Genomic DNA, 20,619 nt, shown 5'->3' on the forward strand with positions numbered 1-20,619 from the left:
ATGCTACGTAATCATTGAACTAAATAAACAAAGTCACATGGTTTGATGAATTCATGATCTGGTTCATCCTCTACAATAGATGCTTCATTTATATTAAATTATAAATAAATCCAATTAAAGATATTATTTGGCAGTAAAACTGGATGAATAGTTGACTTGAATTTTCTTTTTAATTAAAATAAACTGGGTTTGAATGACTTCTTTAGTTTAAAAGATACGTTCTTGAGTAAACTTGACCAAAACAAAGTAATAATGAAAGTATTAATTGTAAAATAAAACAGGAAACTAAATAAAAATAACATTTCCTGAAACAAAAAGTACAATTTCCTTAAGTTTTTCTTTTAACTCTGAAACTATTTCCTGAAACAAATGTACAAATTCTGAAACAAAATGAATATTCCCCAAAACATAATAGAAATTTATTGAAACAAATATACACATTCAGAAAGAAAATTAAAATTTCCTAAAACCAAAGTACAAATTGTGAAACTAAATAACAATTTACAGTGTGACTGTGGAGCACTGCTTCATACCAATATTGTTACCCAACAGCAATTCACTCGTCATCATTAAAAAACTTTTTGAGCTCTATAAATATCATTGATAACAATGAGCCAATAGAAGAGTTTTAAAACACAGTAGCAGCAAAGAAAAATATTCTAATCTATGAACATATTCTCGTCACCAAACATTGTCATTTTTTAACAGAATCTTTGGGTCTAAAATGAAAACTCAAAACCTTGAATTACCTTAAAAATCGACAGTACACCTTGTAATCTGGTGAACTTTATGTGTTAATTCTGGTTGTACTAACTGAAGTATTTAATCCGCGAGCTTCAGTCTTCAATGTACTATATAATTTGGTACCTCTTATTCATGACAAAAGACATTGATAATGTGACTTAAAATCAGATTTTACACCATTAATAAAGTATCTTGCTGAAAGACGTACAAACAAACTCAAACGATCAAATAAAGAAAATATTGTTTTTAGAAATGTATTGTTCCGAGAAAAAAAACCTCATTAATAGAATGGATTTTATTCGTGCGTAATGAAATATCAATTAAAACGATACTAGTACATCACAAGGTTTTTATTCCCGATACCATTTAACTGCATACGGTCTCGATATTTAAAAAATATATATATATTTTGTAAACTTTTGAAATTAAAATTAATCTAACGTTATTTTATGGTTTATATTTCAATAGTATGTGAATAAAATAAAATAATTAAATGTTTTATTTTTTACAATTAACTCTCAAATCGTGTTTATCAATTGTGGTGTGGTGCAATTAAACCTCCGGCCACTAGTTGGCAACAAATAGTCATTTCCTCCGTGACAAACTCACAACAAAACCGGCTAAATGGAAGCCATGAGTGAAAAAGAAAGGATACACCAACTCCAGCTGCTTCTAAAGCTGATGTTTGGACTCCTTTTGGCTTTAAAACGAAGTTTAAAGTAAATAAATGAAACAATAACAGATACTGGATATTACATGTTGCTCCAGGTTGTTTAAGACTGTTAATGCACTTCACTGTGTATTGTTAATATAAGCTTAAACATATTTAATATTTTGAGAAGCACTTTAATACAAGCACTTTCACATTTGATTATAGAAAGTATTTTCACATTTCTTTGTTGTAAACGGCAGAAAAAGTGTCGTTACTTTAAAAGAAACAATATATTGTCATAACTACAGTATCACAATATATAGCAAGAAATTGTATCGTCACACATGTATCGTGATACGCATCGTATCGCCAGAGATTTGCCAATACACAGCCCTGGTATTTGACACATCAGTCAGTTGTAGTGCGGTCTACATTGCTATAATGGCTGCGATGCTAGCGTTGCATTAGTCAACTTTTTAGAATTTAAAACAAATGTACAGCAATGTCAGATGCAATTGAAAATATTGTTGATACATCTGAAATCAGAATAGTATTTTAAATGACTGGACTAACCAGAAAGCTGTGTTTCCAGGCTCATTTACGTTATTTAATTCACTATTTTTATCATCATTATAACAATAAACCAATCAAATACTCATATTCTATTGCTTTTACGTTAAATTGAAAATAAATGATAATAATAAATGCCACTAATACATCACATCATTGAATTACATGTGAAATGGGTTTAAAAGTATTAATGTTTATTTAAAAAACTTTGAAAAATGTCAGTGGAGGTTATTCCGAGCCAGACAAGCAAATAAAGATACCAGTGTTGACCCCTTTGGTCGGGTCAACGAGGTCAAACTCTTAAGATGAGTTAAAAAGGCAGAAATACTTGTAGAAGTTTACTAAATAAATACATAATGATTCCAGTCATGAATAAAGCCTGACATGAAGACGGTTGAATCTCTGACAGCAGGAACAGACAGAGTCTCAGATGGAGGCATCGAGATGACTGATTCTTTTTTGGATGGACTGTTCGTTCCAGTCGAAGGACGGCGAACGCGACGGTACAGTTGCCAGAAGATGCTCCCGATACATTCTCGCCGTTCAACAGGAACGTCTTGAGCTGCGCTAGGAACACGAGAGGTCGGAGGTCAAGCGTTTTTCTTTTTTTGTTTTTCTTTTTTCTCCGCAGCTTCTGGCCGAGTCTTTTGCCGGACATGTTGCTTTTCAAGCTGTTGACTTGCAGTCGTCCCATCTGTGCTGCTCCCTCCTAATTTCTGCGCCTTGAAAGAGAATTCTATTTCCAAGTTAAATAATTAAGGGGCAAATGGGACGAAGAGCAGGAGAAGCAGGGGCGTACTTTTCCATACGAGGGAAACATCAATTAATAAACAGGCTCTTTTGTAATTCAAACAGCGCCTCGTGGGTCTTTAGCCGCATGAATAAATGCATGACAGCCGGTTTCCACGGTTGCATAATATTGAGCTCTTCCTCTGCTGCTGGAGATGTGACATTAAACGTGAAGAAAGGAAGTGGTTCAGGTTCTTTTCTCTCGCTGCTCTCACAGTTTTTTTTTCCATTATGAGCGAAGGTGAAACTGTGTCACATCAAGGTTTGACATTATCTCATCCGCCCGAGACAAGAAAAAAACCGCGAGTCGGTTCTTCCGAGTCTGGAGAGTCAGAATCACCATGAGAATCTGAGGTAGAACGTTGTGCTTTACATTCACCGCAGAATAACAGATGTGACTGTCATGGACCTCATTTGTCGCAGGCGGCGGTGTTCAGACAATAAGTGGTCGAATGAAATAGTTCCTTCTCTAATGTTTCTTCTTCTAATACTTGTCGACTCAAGCCAGAAACAAACACATATATGTGGATTTTATCCTCTGCCTCACAAAGTAATCGGAAGACATTTATTGTAAACATAACACAGGAATATAAAAATAAATCAACAAGATACATTAACATAAAATGGCATATAAATAAATAATAAAATGGCCTTAAGTTTCCCATTTTATTTTTTTTTGTATAGTTTTGGTTATATTTCAATACATTTTGTGGTAAATGAAATGTGATTTTTACATTTTCAATAATGGCTGCCTTGATGCATTGTTCTGTTTTTCTATTGCTTATTTTGTGTTTTATCTTATTTCATGTTTTATTCTGTACTGGCCCCACAAATAATTCCTATTTTGTTGGTTAACAACACTGGCAATAAAAGTTTCTGATTCTGAAATAATTATGCTGTTTGTTCACGTTTGTGTTGCAATTCAACTTTTGGCCGCCAGATGGCAGCAGCCATTACGTCCTCCGCAGCTAAAGTATCAACGAAACCCTGCGAGGCTCCGGCAATTACTGAGGACAAGAGGATACAGTCGACTCCAGCAGCTTTTAAAGCTGATGTTTGGACATATTGGTTTCAAAACAAAGGACTTCTTAAACTTCCTATGACACGTTCGGAACATTCTTTCTATTGCGTTCTAGGAACGTACAAAAGTAACTGGACCCAAGTGCGTGTCTTGACAATGATAAAATGAGATTAAGGGTGTGTCCCATATCACGCACCTATGCACTTACACTTAGTATTTTGACACATTTATCCCAATGAGCAGTGTGCGAAAATCCACCCTCAACGACCGCCATCTTAGTGACGTAGATGACGCTAAAAGGAAGCTACGTCACTGACGATGCGTCTTCGGTGCAAATACATACAACATATATATATATATATATATATATATATATACACACACAACACTCATTTCAATTGGCGAAAAGTGCTGCCAAGTATCGGAGTGTTTCAGCAGCTGGTTGCGACCAGTGTTAAAAAGTAGTAGAAGAAGAAGCTGTCGAGGCAGCGCGGTAAGTGTGTAGCGGCAGTCTTTCATTTGAGACAGTACTACCCTGTTGACATTTTGTGTTGACGTTTCTGGAAATTCAGAATCAGAATCAGAATCCTTTATTTGTCCCGCGAGGGGAAATTCGGTTTAAACAGCAGAGCAATATACAAACAAATAAAAACACCCAGAAATAAAATAATAAAATGAAAAAAAATCTAAATAGAATAAAATAGAAATCTGCACCATATTATATATACAACATATTTACAAAAATAACAAGAAGAGGTGCTGTTAAATATTTATCTTGCTGTGTTCTTGTTGTGGAGTCTGATGGCAGTTCAGATTCTACATGTTTACACAAGTCATCAAAAAGACAGGAAGTGAGAAAGAAAAACCCCTGTGTTAAAATGAAATCACGGGACCGTAAGTGTAAAAACCCCCTAAAAAGCACTGAGGTTCATCTATTAATAAACTTTTGTTTCTCAAAAGAGGTACATCAACCTTTGGATTCCAGTGACATCGCCAGGTTATATTTGAAAATGTCTATTCATGAACCGTAGGTGGAATATGCTACTATAAACAGGTCTATGGGAATTTCCTATTATAAAAATAACCTCCAGGCTTGACATTTTGTGGAAGAAAAAGTACTTTATTTAAACTCATAAGCATCCCTTATAGCAGGGGTGGGCAATTATAATTCTTCAAGGGACACATTAAATTCTGTGAATGTTGTTAGGGGCCGTCAAGCGAAAAGAAAGATGAGAAAATCCCTCAAAAAAGGGACACTTGTCAATAGGTTGTGATATTTATTAAGCTAAATAAGCGTCAATTGTATTCTTGTATATATGATTTGTTTTCTAAACATGTCTTCAACTAACTTTAAAAAAAAATGTTTTGAGGGATTAATATATACTCGAAAAAAATTACACACAAGAAAGGAGGGATAAAGTAAATATGTGTGAAAATGTAAATGAATAATAAATACAAAATACATTTGTGAATGCATTAGAACCATTTATACATGATCATACTTTGACATTACGAGGCCTTATAGAGTCTTATAGGATTACACATATTTTCAGCAGTATGCTCTGAAACTGAAGCAAACTTTGGTAACCTTATACTTAAATAATAAAATATGCGAGGGAAGGAATTTGTAGTGTTTCGAAAAGCTGGATTAAATACAAACAAGATGTCTTTCTACAACATGACCGTGAGTAAAGGTCGGGTACTGGAATGATGAGGCTAAGAGCCGTCGCGATATTTGAAACGCAAAGCGAAACCTTTTTACCGCGACTGTGCTTTTTTAATTTGACTCAACTTAACCGACATGTGGCGATTGTGGTCCGAACACTCAGTCTTCCTCGGAAACAACGTGACATTAAGCAAACTGGATTCAGCTGAGCGTGACAATGACAATGTAGGCGACAAACCGTGACATCACTTCGACAAACATTTGTCTAAACTAAACCAGTCAGAACTAGTAGATCTTTTTTGCTAGATGGCAACTTCTCAGGTAGTCGTTGCCAGCGATCGAAGCTGTCAATTACTTACTAATGTATCGTATAAACCACTACAATTTTCTACTTTTACGGACATTTTTCAAAGTTTTTGAATAAACATTAATACTTTTAAACCCATTTCACATGTAATTCAATGATGTGATGTATTAAAAATGTAATCATTTTTTTCAATTTAACATTAAAGCTATAACAATAGAATATGAGTATTTAATTGGTTTATTCTGTTGGTACAGTTATGATACTTATTGTTATAATGATGATAAAAGTAGTGAATTAAGTAACGTTAATGATCAAATCTCAATGTTTAAAATTCTAATTAAATTTAAGTAAAGTTATATAAGTGCTGTATAAGTTTTCTTTTAATTGAAGTGGGGGAAACCACGTGATCAACTATTTCAAAAACGTTATTTCTTGAATGAAAAGATAGTAATCCATTCATTACAAAACAACAACAACAGGATCTAAATGTTGTTATTAACATTATTAATACAATAAATGACTTTTGAATTATGAAACACAATTCATATATATACATAGTTTTATGACTCAATTATAAGTCATATCAAAATAAATATGGTCAACAAATAAAATTAGTCAAAACCTATTTGCGAACACAAACAAAATGAAAACATGACATTGAGATCTACAATTCCTAACATGAGCTCGGATCTGTCGTGTCCATTTATAAACATCAGCTCTAATAATAGAAACAACTATCAACACTCTTCATTGTTTCAGCGGCAGGACGGACCGGCACAAGGACTCGGGTTATATTTGGAGACACGGAGGTCAATGTGGACTCGGGACGGAACAGTCGCTCTATGATGGTTTGCAATGACAAATACTTTCTAATCCATTTCCATATAAAGGTAAGTCAAGAACCTAAAGATCAAGTAAGAAGAGGACGTGATGAAAAAGAACAATAGTAATAAAAATAAGGGTTTGAGCAGCAAAAAAAGTGTTTGCTTCCATATTCATATGTGCTTTTTGTTTTGAAATAAAAATGAATAATGAGGGGAAACTTCACTTTAACTTTACCCATTCGATTTTGTTTCTATGTGTATTCTTATTGTCATCAAGTTGTCTTGGATTTATCAGGGAACTTCTTTTTTATAACTTATATTTTTTCATTTGTCTGTTCATCATGATCCTAAAACTTTCATTGGGAAGAACAGTATCAGTTAACAAATAGCTAAGCTAGCAGGAATACTATTGAGTTTCAAATGTTCTTAACTTCACGTTACAGAAGTAAAGAAACCTCTACATAGAGCTAATTCTATGATAGATGTAGACACCGGGACTAGGTGAAATGACTATAAAGAACTGAGTTTTTATATTTTAAATTTAATTTAACATGAATAATGTTCCTCAAAACACTGTATACAGTTTTACTTTTTTTAAATACATTTTGAAATTTTTCATAAAATAAAGTTACGGGCAAAAAGGCAAATACAATAAAAATGTAAATACCAACGTTCAGGTTATTTTTTATATATTTTTTAAACAAATTTTGTCTCATTTTTTACAACAAACTTCTGTGACAAACCAGCAGAACTTGAACGCACCGCGGTGACTTCCGCGAGCCCTCGGGAGCGCCTCGTGATTGGCTCCCAGTGACATCATCCGACCACGTACGCGACGCCCTCTTAAAGGTACAGCGACCTCTTTTTCTGGCATCGAGACCTCACTCTCCACAAGCAGCGCGCAATAGTCCGGCCGGTTCCTCCCTCTCCGCTTGGGCCGGACCCCGAGCGTACAAACCTCGATCGGATTCGTCGCGAACGACGCCTCGGCATTGGCTAAACCGTGCGTCAGTTGTTCTGTGGCGACTTCTGGAGGGCTGGCTGGACTTCCTTCAATATTATTTCTAGCAGCAAAAAAGTACTAAATAAATGTTGCCCAAATGCTCCGGAGCAGCAGGACGTGAGTGGATGGAGGCTGCGCAGTCAGCGAGCGGAGAGACACGTCCGTCTGCGACCAACCGGTGAGCACAGACCCAAAAAGCAAGTTTCACAATTTTTATTTTAAGCTCTTATTTAAAATGCAGTCATAGACATCTGTATAATTAATGAAAGCATCCTGCTGCAACCATTTTGAAGATGATGCATGTTTCATAAGACCTGCGATATTTTTATTTCTAAAACCTTTTTTGAACTCACACGTGCAAAGAAAATCGTTTTTATTATTTTTATTTAAAAAAAAAAAAGATGATTTATTTTCAATTTATTTTTTGCTGATATTGTCAGCTCCAGGTCTCATCACATTCCCATCACGTCCCCATGCCGGTTTCTTCAATGAATGTAGTGATGAATGATGCTGTGCTCGGCGGGGGGTCTTTACATAAGAAAAGCCAGGGGGTGACATGCTCCGAACATGCTTTCATTGTTGATCAAATAGGATTTCGCCTCCCCCTTTTGGATCCATGTGGGGGAGATGAAACTGCGGCGCTGATGCAGTATTTTATCTTATTTGGCAGCCTCTCGTTGTGGTCAGACTTGGCACAGAGTTGGTCACAATCTAAAAAAAAACAAAAAAACATATCTAGAGGCTGAAACCTCTGTAATAATGATTCACATCCACAGTGTCACACTTTCATTCTCCCTCTTAAGTTGGGTGTAACCAGAGCTAATATTGAACCACAGCAGTCGTTTTGTAGTTTTGTAGATCAGACGCTGATATCAGCCTTGATCTCATCCTGCGATCTCTCTCTTCATGTCCTACATCTACAGAGCAAGTTCTCTCTGAACCAAGATCAACATATGAAACGAAGGCACATCATAGCAAAGATTCCAATTTTGATGTATAATTGAGAAAAGCATGTTCAGTGGTCGCCTTTAAGGCTCAGTAAATCAAATTATGTAACGTAGTCGTCGACGTGTCGACACCTTCATGGACCTTTTACTCTTCGACTTCTCTCTGAAGAGCCGTTGTTGACATAAATAACCCGTCGACGGTTCTGCACAGGACGTGTCCGCAGACCGCCGCCAAGCAGCTCGCTTCACACGACTTTATAAAACGTAGACAAACAACTCATCGACACATTTTGTCGCCACTGTCACGCTAACATTGTGAGTTGATTTTTGCTAGTTTAGGGCAGAACTTAGAAGGCATTCAAGCACCTTCTTGGATCCTAGAAAATAAATAAAATATAATCACCTGGTCCTCGACACATTGTAAGATAAATTAAGATAAAAACATGACCTAGCGGTGGAGATAATGGCCGACTATTCGTAGATGGCTACTTCAAAAGATACTCTTTGCATCTAAAGGTAAAGAACCCACTTTCTATTTTGATGACATCATCATCTTGGATAAAAGTTTAAACACAAAATACCACCTGGAGGAGGCAAGTGAAGAGACAGTTTCATTTAGCTTAACGGAATTTTGTGCTCATTTTTGTGGTTAAACATTTCTCTCAGTTCCTTCAATGGTGGTAATTCCCCTAACCCCGCCCACTTCTGTTGTGTCTGGACGAAGACAAAGCCTTCTTAAATCTATTTTTAAAATTATTTGCATACATAACCGGAGCGATAACAGGTTTTTTAATTTACATTTTTGATTTAAAAAAAAAATATATATATTTTCCATAATTTGTGAAAATATTCCTACTCAGTACAGTAGGATTTTAAGCTAACTATTGTCATCATCATTATTAAATATTTAATTATATTATTAAATATTTAAACTTCAGTGTGTTTCAATCCTATTTTAATGGATGACAAAAAATAGAACCATGTCAAGAAATAGATTGCTGTATATAATTGAATAGTGTGTCAACCGTTTGATCCATATGTTTCTTACATTCTGAGGCACAAAAGACCCCAAATCTCAACCAAAAAAGTCAGTTTACCAAATGCACCCAAGGCGGTGTCTTGGCGAGGGTCTGTTGATGATCATGGTACAGGGTCAACGATACGATAAATTGTGTTACTGTATTGTCGAGTACTTGACTCTGGTGTTGTAGTATTTACAGATCACATGACTCTTGACGAAGTCGTAACTGCTTTCATTTGTTTTGAAACCAAATTATGTCCAAACATCAGCTTTAAAAGCTGCTGGAGTCGACTGTATCCTCTCGTCCTTAGTCCTTGAAATAAAAAACAAAAAAACTATGATAAGAAAAAAAATATTGGTGTATTGATAAATTCTCACAGCTCTATATGCGTCTCTAGTCGTTTTCAATCAGATAGCATGTAGTTTTACTGGCAATCAAATCCACAACACTGTGCACCGTAGTCTACCTAGAGAGGTATCTTGATCTGAATCTCTTCCTGTGGTCTCCACAGAGCGGGGTGCTGAGTTCTCCAAAGACGTCCACCCCTCAGTCTCCCCATGCCTCCAACTCCCCTTGACGACAGAATTGTGGTGGCGTTGCCAAGGCCGATTCGACCTCAGGAACTGCAACTGCGCCTGGACACCAGCTACCTGGACGCCATCACCACCAGCGGCAGCAGCGGCGACGAGTCCGTCATCAGCACGACCGTGGTGAAGATCCGGGCGACGGCCAATCTTGTGACGTATATGCCCTCATCCAAGGGCTCCACGCGCTCCTTGTCGTGTGGATGCAGCAGTGCCAGCTGCTGTTCGGTGACCACCTACGAGAAGGACAGCCCGAGCCTCAACCACAGCCCGGTGAGCGCCAGCAGCCCCAACCTCAGCTATGGCGGCCCGCCCGCCCCCATGGTCGGCAACCATGAAGCGTACAGCGCCGCCACGCTCGCCTCAGGCACGCCCAAGGTCCTCGCCTCCGTCAGACTCATCCATCCAAACGAGCTGGCCAAGCGGATGACCTGCTGCCCCGTGGGCCACCCCCTGGGTCCCCTGCCGGTCATCATCGACTGCCGGCCCTTCACGGAGTACAACAAGAGCCACATCCGGGGTGCCGTGCACATCAACTGCTCGGACAAGATCAGCCGGCGGCGGCTGCATCAGGGCAAGATCACCGTGCTGGACCTCATTTCCTGCCGCCAGGCCAAGGACTCCTTCAAAGGCATTTTCTCCAAAGAAATTGTGGTTTACGACGAGAGCACGGCGGAGCCCAACCGGCTGACCACTTCACAGCCGCTTCAAGTGGTGCTGGACTCTCTAAGGAGGGAGGGCAGGGACCCCATCATCCTCAAAGGTAAGAGCCCCCCGTGAGTGTTGTTGATGCTCAAGATGGCTCGTGAGTGTGAAGTCCAGGGTTTGAAACAAGTTCATTTTCAGTTGAAGGACATGAAGAGAGAGTCGGGCTCAACCATTTTAATCGCTTGTTTGTTCCCACAACTTACTGGCTTTATAACAAGTACGCTCTCTGAGTACATCTTAAACTGATGTATCTGTACTTTTGTTAGTTTTTCATATGAAGCCCGCCTGCATTGATTGTATTAAAGTAATGATTTAAACATATGTTAGTACAATTAGTGCTAATACTTAACGTCCTAATATCTTACGTTTAAAATCAATACATTTGTGTTATCCTTTGATATAACTTATTAATTATTACATTTAATACTCTGGGTCAAGGTGACTCAAAGGCCCAAAAAACAAAAGTGTTTGTAGTATCCCTTTGTTTTTTTCTCTGGGTCACCTTTTCAGGCCTTCGGGTCACCTTGACCCCGAGCTTACACAAGGGTTAATACTTTTAATAAAACAGCTGGCTTATTCTGAATATTATTTTTCCTCAATTAAAATGTAATCATACTTAAAAGTTCGTCTTAAAATATCAGATTATTTTAACACAAAATTTTGATTCAAAATAATAATTTGTGTGTTTTGAGATCAATCTTCAACTTTTTTAAAATAAATATGATAAGCAAACAAGAGATCACAATAAGGGATTGACGTTCGAGTCTAGTTGTGTCGTTCCGACAGTTTGTGTTGTTATTGTGGTCAGCTGCTGGAGTTTGTTTGTGTCAACTGGAAAGTTGTAGCGAGGCGTCAGACGTAAACACACAAACACTTGTGCGAGGCAGCAGCTGTTCGGTCCGACCGCCGAGTTCCCCGAGTCGCTGCCATGTTTTCTATCTTTGGTGTTGAGAGCTTTTTGATTTTCTCATCCAAGTTTCAGATGAGAGCCGTGAGATCACTGCGTCTGAATCATTGTAGCCTCTTATTTTTAGACTCTAGGAAAGCCAGGAAGTGGAGTCTTCTAATGTTACAAGTTCATCTAAATATGACTAGGATTCACAGGCTCTTGCTAAATCCACGCTAGCTGTCATACTTTGTGACACTTGGAGATGGATCTTAACATTTAAGTTATTTTTTTAAGATCGAACAAGCAAGAATTATTTTAATGTACCTGACACTACTGCCAAGAAATAATTTTTGCTTAAGAATTAAACTTCTACTGGGATTAGTTGCCGATTTAGCAAAACAAAAAAAGAGAGTTTACAATGCAGCCATTAGTGGTGTGATAGCATCCACAGATCGCGAACTTTAGCCAACAACAAGATGGCCACAGGTTTTGAAAAACCAGCGTGAAGAACATTCCAATATGAAAAATGACTTTAGTAGAATTTGCCTTAAGTATATCCAGTGACTTGTCTTTATTTATTGAAGGGTTCCAGTGGTTTAAATTCAACGTACATTCCAAATAGACCAAAATGTCTTAAGGGACAAGATGTTCAACACATGAGCCGATCACTCCGCGACCATTCTCTGTCGAGGGTTAGAATAGATGGAAACAAGAGTGTTATAAATCATTTAGAAACTCATGTATTGAAATAGCAACAGCTAAGTGTCTCTTTGTGTCGTACTCTTCGTCGACGGCACATCGTGACACAAAAGGAATATGGTAAACGCTTCTCGGCATTCGCTTTGCGTAGATATCATCTGACCATTCGTCGCTACATTTTCCGTTTCCGTGTCAACTTTATGTCTAAACCTTTACAAAAAAGCAATCCAAAGTGTTTCAAAGTGTCGCCGAAAACTACTGATTTACCTGCTTTGTGATAACCCGTCTGATATTTGCGGTGGGTATACGTTTTATCGGATACTGGCGCCAAACCGGGTACTACTGAAACATGCTGTACGTTTCCTGCCTAAAGAATGCAGGAATATTTTATCCAGAAAATGTGTTACTGTACTTCTACAATTGTGAACAACAAAGTAACTTTGAACATAGTAATACACTTAGTTCTGTCAGTATTACTTTAGGGTAATACTGTATTTTTTAGGTGATACACTGAGTGTGATTTTAAATACATCTTTTTGTCATAAAATACTGGCACCAAACCCTGTCATTACTTGTATATTGTTGTATCCGTCCATAGTTTTGACACAAAACCGAATAATTTCCGGTTGATCTTAAAGAAAATCCGACATATTGAACTTTTAACTATTAACAGAAACGCAGGGTTGTGTTTGGCAAAACTCAGCATTAATAGTTTAAATCTTGAAGATCGTTTTGAAGGTCAACCGCCTTCACCTGCAAAGTGATGTTTCCTTTTCAGCTATGTTTCGAGAATATCATCCGCACAGTCTGACCTTTTATGTTCTCACGGTTTGACTGGTCAAATAATGGAACCTCACATCAGAATCTCCTTCCAATCCCTGCGACCGCCGTTGACTTCGGCAGCGCGAAGGTCGCCATCAATAAAAAAGTGACAAACGCTTTCTAAAACCCCCCCACCCCCCTGCCCCCCAGTGCTGAATTCTTCATGTCAAAAGTGAACGTCACATGTTGTGAGTCCCGCTCAATAATTCACCACTACTCCATTACTTGCTCGGTTACTACGCCCTGTCAGTCATGATTTAGTGTAACATCTGCGTCATGTGAGAGTCGTCTCGAGGGGAAACAGAACTCTGCTGTCACTTCTGCACACGAGGGAGACCTTATAGACCGTTTCATCTGACAGAAGTCACCACCAAAACCTGTTCCCGAGGTTTAAGGTTGCTCGTTCCTCTTCACGCTTGGATGGTTTGAGGTACGGCGGGAGGCGACCGAGTGTGACAACTTGGTTTGGGATTGAAAGGCGTCGACGAATGGTCGCACGAAACAAAGCTGCTTCAGTGGTCCCTGGATTATCGCGGGAGTTGCCTTCGGATGAAAAAACCTGCCTGAGATGTAGTGAAAATTCAATGTTTCACTTGTATATATTAACAATGAGGTGACATCAACAACCCTCTCAGTGATGGGGACATGAAAAGCTCCTGTAACGCTTTGCCGCCCAGCCAACCAATCACATAGGAACATTGAATTTAAACAGTATTTTAGGGATAAATCTGCTGCTGCTGAATAAAGTAATGTGTAGAAAATAGGGCTGCACGATATATCGAAAAAACATCGATACTGCGATATTGGCCCGTGCGATATGCATATTGACAATTCGTGGGATCATTTATAATTTTGTATTGTATAAAACAAGCATTTCTTAAAAGCGCACTTTGACCAATCAGTGTCACGTTTTGTAAAGTTGTCAATTTGTACTTCTATGTCTCGTTGTCTTTAACGTCTCCGTCCGTCTATCAGCTGTGCGGCGCAGCTTGCTAGGCTCGGTTGCTGTGGCGACGCATCTTGCCGGCGCACTGACTTAGCGTGGCTCAGTAGATCCAGGCAGGCGCTCATCTCTTTCAACTCCCTTTGCTAAAGCAACCTATTGTAAGTACTTTTCATCTCGTCTCAGTTGTATTCAGCGTTTTTATAAGATTGCGGAACTTTAAAAAAAATGTAAACCTGTTTGTCTCTGCCGCATGCTAATGAGCTAAGTTGTTAGCGTCAGGTCATTTATAAACCATTATGTGTGCGTGTACAAGTAGGTGGGATTTATATATATATATTTTATATCGCGATGCGCTGGCGGCTCCTCTCTGATGTCGCTCAGTTTCCCGGGAAACCGACGCAAGGCCCTCACGACTGAGCGTTATAAGTGATATTTTTCTCCGATCATGTCGGCACCGTAGCGCGGAAATAAACCCCCTGACCTCCCCTACAGTACTCACGTCTGCCCGTGTACGCAGCAAAATCTTTAGGTGAAAGAAAGAAATATTGCATTAATATCCATGTAGCAATTCAAGAAGCCTATATCGAATATCGCACTTATTTCCAATATCCTGCAGCCCTAGTAGAAAGTAATTGCTTATTGTAAGGTCCAACATTTTTTTTTTTGCAAGAATATTGCTTTAGAAGTTTAACCTTTCACAACGTTGTGTCCAGTTTCCTCTTCAGCATATGTTGAATTTTGTCTTCCACGAGGTCAAGACCACCCCACTGCCGCGGGAACCCGACCCGGCGACGTTGTGCGACGATTTAACTTCATGTTTTCATCTGAGAGATAATTAAACACGGTCGCACTCGGCTGATTCCATCTCACGCAAATGTGCCGCTTCTGAGGATTCTCAGTTTTTTCCTGCCGAGAGTCGACTGATAACGCCGCCGCTTCATTGTGCTCGCGCACCAAACACGGCGACTCATTTAAAAAATACCAGCCATCATCAGAAACTCTTTCAGTTTCGCTGTACGGAAGATTTGTATCTCTTCCTGCCAGGTGAAGGATGTGATTCAGAAGTGTTTTTTAGTGGTGAAACGTCTATGCTAACTGCTAAATGTTATGCTAGTATTAGCATCTTTGACGGTAATCTTTGACAACCGTTCGCCAATTACTTCGTTTTAGAGTTTTATGAATTTAGTCTTTGACTTGAAGGTCTGGATGGGTTCTCAAACTTTTAATAGATAATAAATGTACAATAATCTACAAAACCTGCAGATGGAAACACATATATAACTTAACATCTTAAGACGTTTCTATTTGTTCAGGCTTTTCCTTGATTTTCTGGAACTCCTGTGTTGTTCTCAGTATTATCGTGATCTTTAAAATATATACTTTATTGAATATTGTTTTGATTGTTTAAGCGCTTTGTGATCCTGGTCTGGAAAAGCGCTATATAAATAAATATTACTTACTTACTTACTTACTTACAGTACATATGGTTGTGGGAAGTAGGGGATATAAAAATATTGATACACTTAAATAATGTAGTACTTCTTTTTCATGTTTCAATATGGATATTGAACAGTTCTGTGTTGATTCTTTTTTTTTAAATAAAAAAATACAAACAAAAGTTTATTTGCTTTCAAATCACATTTACATTTTTTTCATCATAATTATTTTATGGTTTATATTTCAAAAAATTATTTAGGGAATTCTCTAATTCTCTAATTTAAAAATGTATAATTCACATGCCAATATTTGCAGCCTTTGTTTACGTTTGCGTTGCAATTAAACCCCGGACCTCTAGATGGCAGCAATAATTACATCTTTGAAGCTAAAGGAACAACGAAATCCAGCGATATCCTGCTGATGACTGAGTACGAGAGGATACAGTCGGCTTTTAAAGCTGATGTTTGGACATATTTTGGTTTCAAAACAAATGAAAGCGGTTACGACTTCAGTCAAGAGTCATGTGGTCTGTAAATTCTACAACACCAGAGTCAAGTACTCGAAAATACTAGCAGCTGCTTCTATGAAGACTCAATAGTAGCAACTGTTACTATTCATTTGACGGTGAAGGTTTGACGAGGGGTCGATGAGATGGTGAGAATAAAGCGAGGATTAAAAGGTTTGGCTTCTGGCGCTTTCCGTTCGCTCGGCCACTGCAGGCGGACGCAGAAGTGTGTGACTCCATGGCGCTCTGCAGGGAGGTCGATTCAACAGTGACGACCTCCGATCAAACCGTGTCAGGCGTTATTACTCGTGTCGGCACCTTTAAAAGCTGCTAAAAGCCAAAGCTCAAAAGTCAGTGTCCCAAATCAGCTGTGACTGGTGACATAATAAACCGGGAGGATGTCAGGAGAGGCCTGTGCCGGGTCTACGTGGAACGAATAGTTTAGTTAAGGTGACCATATTCTCAATTCCTAAAAAGAGGACACGACTACGTGGAGAGGAGTTGGCAAAACATTTTGTTGAGTTTTTTTTCACGCTTCTTACTAGGGTTGTTATATAAATATTGATATGTCCATATGTTGTAGCAATATTCCACACCACTGTATCGATTTTCTTAATAAAGAAATTAATTGAATTTTTTTTTATCATTTTACCTTATTTTATGGGTTACAGTTCAATTACACAAAATAATTTGAATTTGAATTACAATTATCATGCAAATAGTCACAGCATTTTTTTCGTTTACGTGTTGCAATTAGACTTCCAGCCACTAGATGGCAGCAGTCATTACTCCAAAAGGAACAATGAAATCCTGCGAGATACTGGTGATGACTGAGGACAAGAGGATACAGTCGACTACAGCAGGTTTTAAAGTTGATGTTTGGAAATATTTTAGTTTCAAAACAAATGAAAGCAGTTACGACTTTGTCAAGAGTCATGTGGTCTGTAAATTCTGCAAACACCAGAGTCAAGTACTCAACAATACTACTAATATATCCTTCTTACAGTATCGCGATATAGCAGGATATCATGTATCGAGATACGATCATATCAACAGATTCTCGCCAGTACAAACCTCTAATTCTTTCTCAGTGAAATGCATATTCTGAATTCCTAAAATACACTTAACCAGTCCTCATATTCATTTATTTATATATTAAAAAAGCATCAAAGATTGCTCTTCCAGTCTAACAGATCTTAGAAATATTGAGGTAATAGATTATTTAGAATAAACTATCTGGTGTCAATTATATAAGAATATAAATAATCTCCAAGTATTTTGGAAAGTTTGTGCCTCAAAATAATCTTTTTTCTTATGGCTGATGCTAAAACAGTTTTAACAATTCCTCAAAACTATACAAAATAAAAAAATAAGCTTTATTTTTCCAAAGTCTTCTTTTTGTTGAAGAGTTCCTTCCCAGCTGTTGAGTACTTTGAAGTGATGATATAGTCTGTCAGTGACTATAGAATCTATCCTAGGATGCATAATGCAGTATAAGAAGCCATTACATGGTAGGTACATGAGTCGTGTACCCAGAGTAAGTGCCTGCTAAATATAGAAAGCAGGCAGTAGAACGCAGGTCTTCTACTGCAGCTGCAGCACAAAAAGATCTATATAATAAGTACATCAAATTACAACGCAGAGTGTGCGGTTCGGACCCCTGTCGTTGAGATCAAGAATGAGCTAGCTAGGCTAGCGAGGCAATGGAAGTAGAAGAATTAAATGATTAATGGGTAGAAACATGCACAAAAAGAGGACAAGTCTGGGTCAAAGAGGATGTGGTTTAATGGTTCTTGTTTGTCTGGGGTGTTCACAGGGGGTCTGAGCTTCTTCAGGCAGAACCACGAGAACCTGTGCGAGCACTCGCTGCATCTCCACGAAGGCGTGGACTACGGCGCCGCCGCTGGACCGCTACCTCAGGCCTTACCTTCCACGCCGGACATCGAGAACACGGAGCTGACGCCCATCCTGCCGGCGCTCTACCTGGGCAACGAGCACGACGCCGAGGACCTGCACCTGCTGCGGCGCTACAACATCGGCTACATCCTGAACGTGACCACCCACCTGCCGCTGTTCCACTACGACACGGGCTACTTCGTCTACAAGAGGCTGCCGGCCACGGACAGCAACAAGCAGAACCTGCGGCAGTACTTTGAGGAGGCGTTTGAGTTCATCGGTACGACAAGCGCAGAGTGACCCAAATAATGTTGCGATTGTTCGGGAAAATATAAAACACAAATCAACAGCTGGCGTTTTAGAGATAATGGAGATAGTTCAGCTGCTCACAAGGTCATGATGTATAGAAGTTAATCAGTGTATTCAATGGTTGAATTTAACATGTCAAAGGTTGACACTTTGACTTTGAAATGTTGTTTTTTTAAGCATTTTTTTTCTTCTAAATAATTGAATTTAATACTTCCTATATTGAAATGTCAAATGATTTATTCTAAAGATAGCGTTTTCTATTTTTATTTGATGGTGATATCAAACAATATTGAATTTAAAAGGCTACTTAGTAAAACTTTGGATTTATAAAAAATATTGGAATACAAACATCAAACTCTATGAAAAATACTAATTCATAATAATTTATTTTGAAAATATGAATCTTATATCCTAATTATAAAAAATATACAAACCATTGTATTACGAAAAATTATTCAGTGTTCAAAAATATATAATACTTATATATATTAAACATACTTATATGAAAATAGAATGAGTAAAATATGAATAAAACAGAAACAAAATAACTTGATACACTTAAACAACAATATTATTTATCACGTTTCATATCAATATTTAGCACTGTATATATATATATATATTTATAAATTAAAATTAAATAAAAATAAAAATACATACTTTACTTAAAAAAATAATAAAAACCATAATAAAACTATGATAAATATATTAACAAAAATAACTGTTACACAGTCAAAAACAAATAAACTTTATCCATAAAAGGCTCAACCAAACCCAAAAATATAAGTAATAAATTAATAAAAATGTAATATAATTGCAATGATAAATTAATAAACAACAACAACAAGAATAACCTGAACACATTGCAATACTTTTATTTTTTCGGTTTTTAGTTGATATTATTCAATAAAAGAAAATCAGAAATAAAAGAATAATACAATTAATAAAATAATAATAAACATATTAACAATGTTTTATGTTCCATTTAAACTGTTAAAAAAACAGTAAAGAATAATAGTCATTAAAGGCTCAGTCAAACCCCTGATCGTCGGGTCATATTGTAACAGAGATCATTTGGATGTCAGGAAGTCTAACATGCATCTGCTCCCTGCAGAGGAAGCACATCAAGCAGGTATGGGGCTCCTGATCCACTGCCAGGCCGGCGTCTCCCGCTCCGCCACCATCGTCATCGCCTACCTGATGAAGCACACGTGGATGACCATGACGGACGCCTACAAGTTCGTGAAGACCCGCCGGCCCATCATCTCCCCCAACCTCAACTTCATGGGCCAACTGTTGGAGTTCGAGGAGGACCTCAACAACGGCGTCACGCCTCGGATCCTCACGCCAAAGCTGAGCGGCGTGGAGACCCTGGTGTGACCCACATAAAGGGCACTTTCTGATTCACCACATGCTTTGTGTGGTGCCAACGCGGTCAGGTCAGTGGTCGCCAAAAAAATGTCCCCTCTTGTTTGGACGGGACCGCCAGGAGACGAGGACGCGTTTTTACTCGGGAAAGCTCCAGAGAAGATGGTGTGTTCTCTGAGGGGGAAACTGTCCAGCTCTCACTGTGGCACTCGGGCTGGGAAGATGAAAAAAAAAAAAAAAAAGACACTCTCGTGTGTAAATGTTCTATTTTTATACATGTGACCATGACAAGCCTGCGGAGGCTTACTGTGCAATAATCGCAGAGTGGAATGCAAATGTTTATCTGTATATATTGAGAACAAATAGTGAAACAGTTCCACCTCTTCGCCCCAAATGTTGATGTATTTTACTGTTTATTTTCATGCTGGAGGCTTTTCCATGTTTTATGTTTTCCAACCCGTCACTTGTTTTTTTTTTATTAGAGCTGTCGGTTAAATAGGTGTCAAGGTAGAGCAGTGACATGATTTTGCTCACCGTGACGCTGCAAATTAAATTTTAAAAAAAGATTGTTTGTAACTAAGAGCTTGGTTTCAGGAAGCTTTTAAAATCTCAGATGATTTATATGGAAATATATCAGAGACATCACAATATTTACAATATTAAGTGTTCAAAATTGTTTTTAATTGAATTGTTTTTTTTAATATTCAAATACATTTTCTTTTAATATTTTCAATTTTTAAACATTTATTTTTCACATAGAGTTTAATATTCTAATTCGAATATTTCAAAAATTGATTCATATTTTTAATTAGTAGTTTTTATAAATTCTGTATAATTTTCTTTTATAAAAGTGCCAACATTAGTTGTATTATTTGAATAAGAATAACAAACTATGTGTGAAATTTCTTTTT

General features: G+C 37.8%; 1 protein-coding gene across 1 annotated transcript; it reads left to right on the forward strand.

The window, feature by feature from the left end:
• The first annotated feature begins 7,605 nt into the window (after window positions 1–7,605).
• On the forward strand, window positions 7,606–20,379 carry dusp10 (dual specificity phosphatase 10). Its single transcript, XM_087806170.1, has 4 exons — window positions 7,606–7,754; window positions 10,057–10,892; window positions 17,952–18,311; window positions 19,455–20,379. Exons 2-4 carry the CDS (start codon window positions 10,103–10,105, stop codon window positions 19,718–19,720), a joined length of 1,416 nt encoding a protein of 471 aa, XP_087662296.1. The 5' UTR covers window positions 7,606–7,754; window positions 10,057–10,102; the 3' UTR covers window positions 19,721–20,379.
• The last annotated feature ends 240 nt before the right edge of the window (window positions 20,380–20,619 follow it).

The sequence above is a fragment of the Callionymus lyra genome, chromosome 13 (genome assembly GCF_982586985.1).
Source record: "Callionymus lyra chromosome 13, fCalLyr1.hap1.1, whole genome shotgun sequence".
Taxonomy (NCBI): domain Eukaryota; kingdom Metazoa; phylum Chordata; class Actinopteri; order Syngnathiformes; family Callionymidae; genus Callionymus; species Callionymus lyra.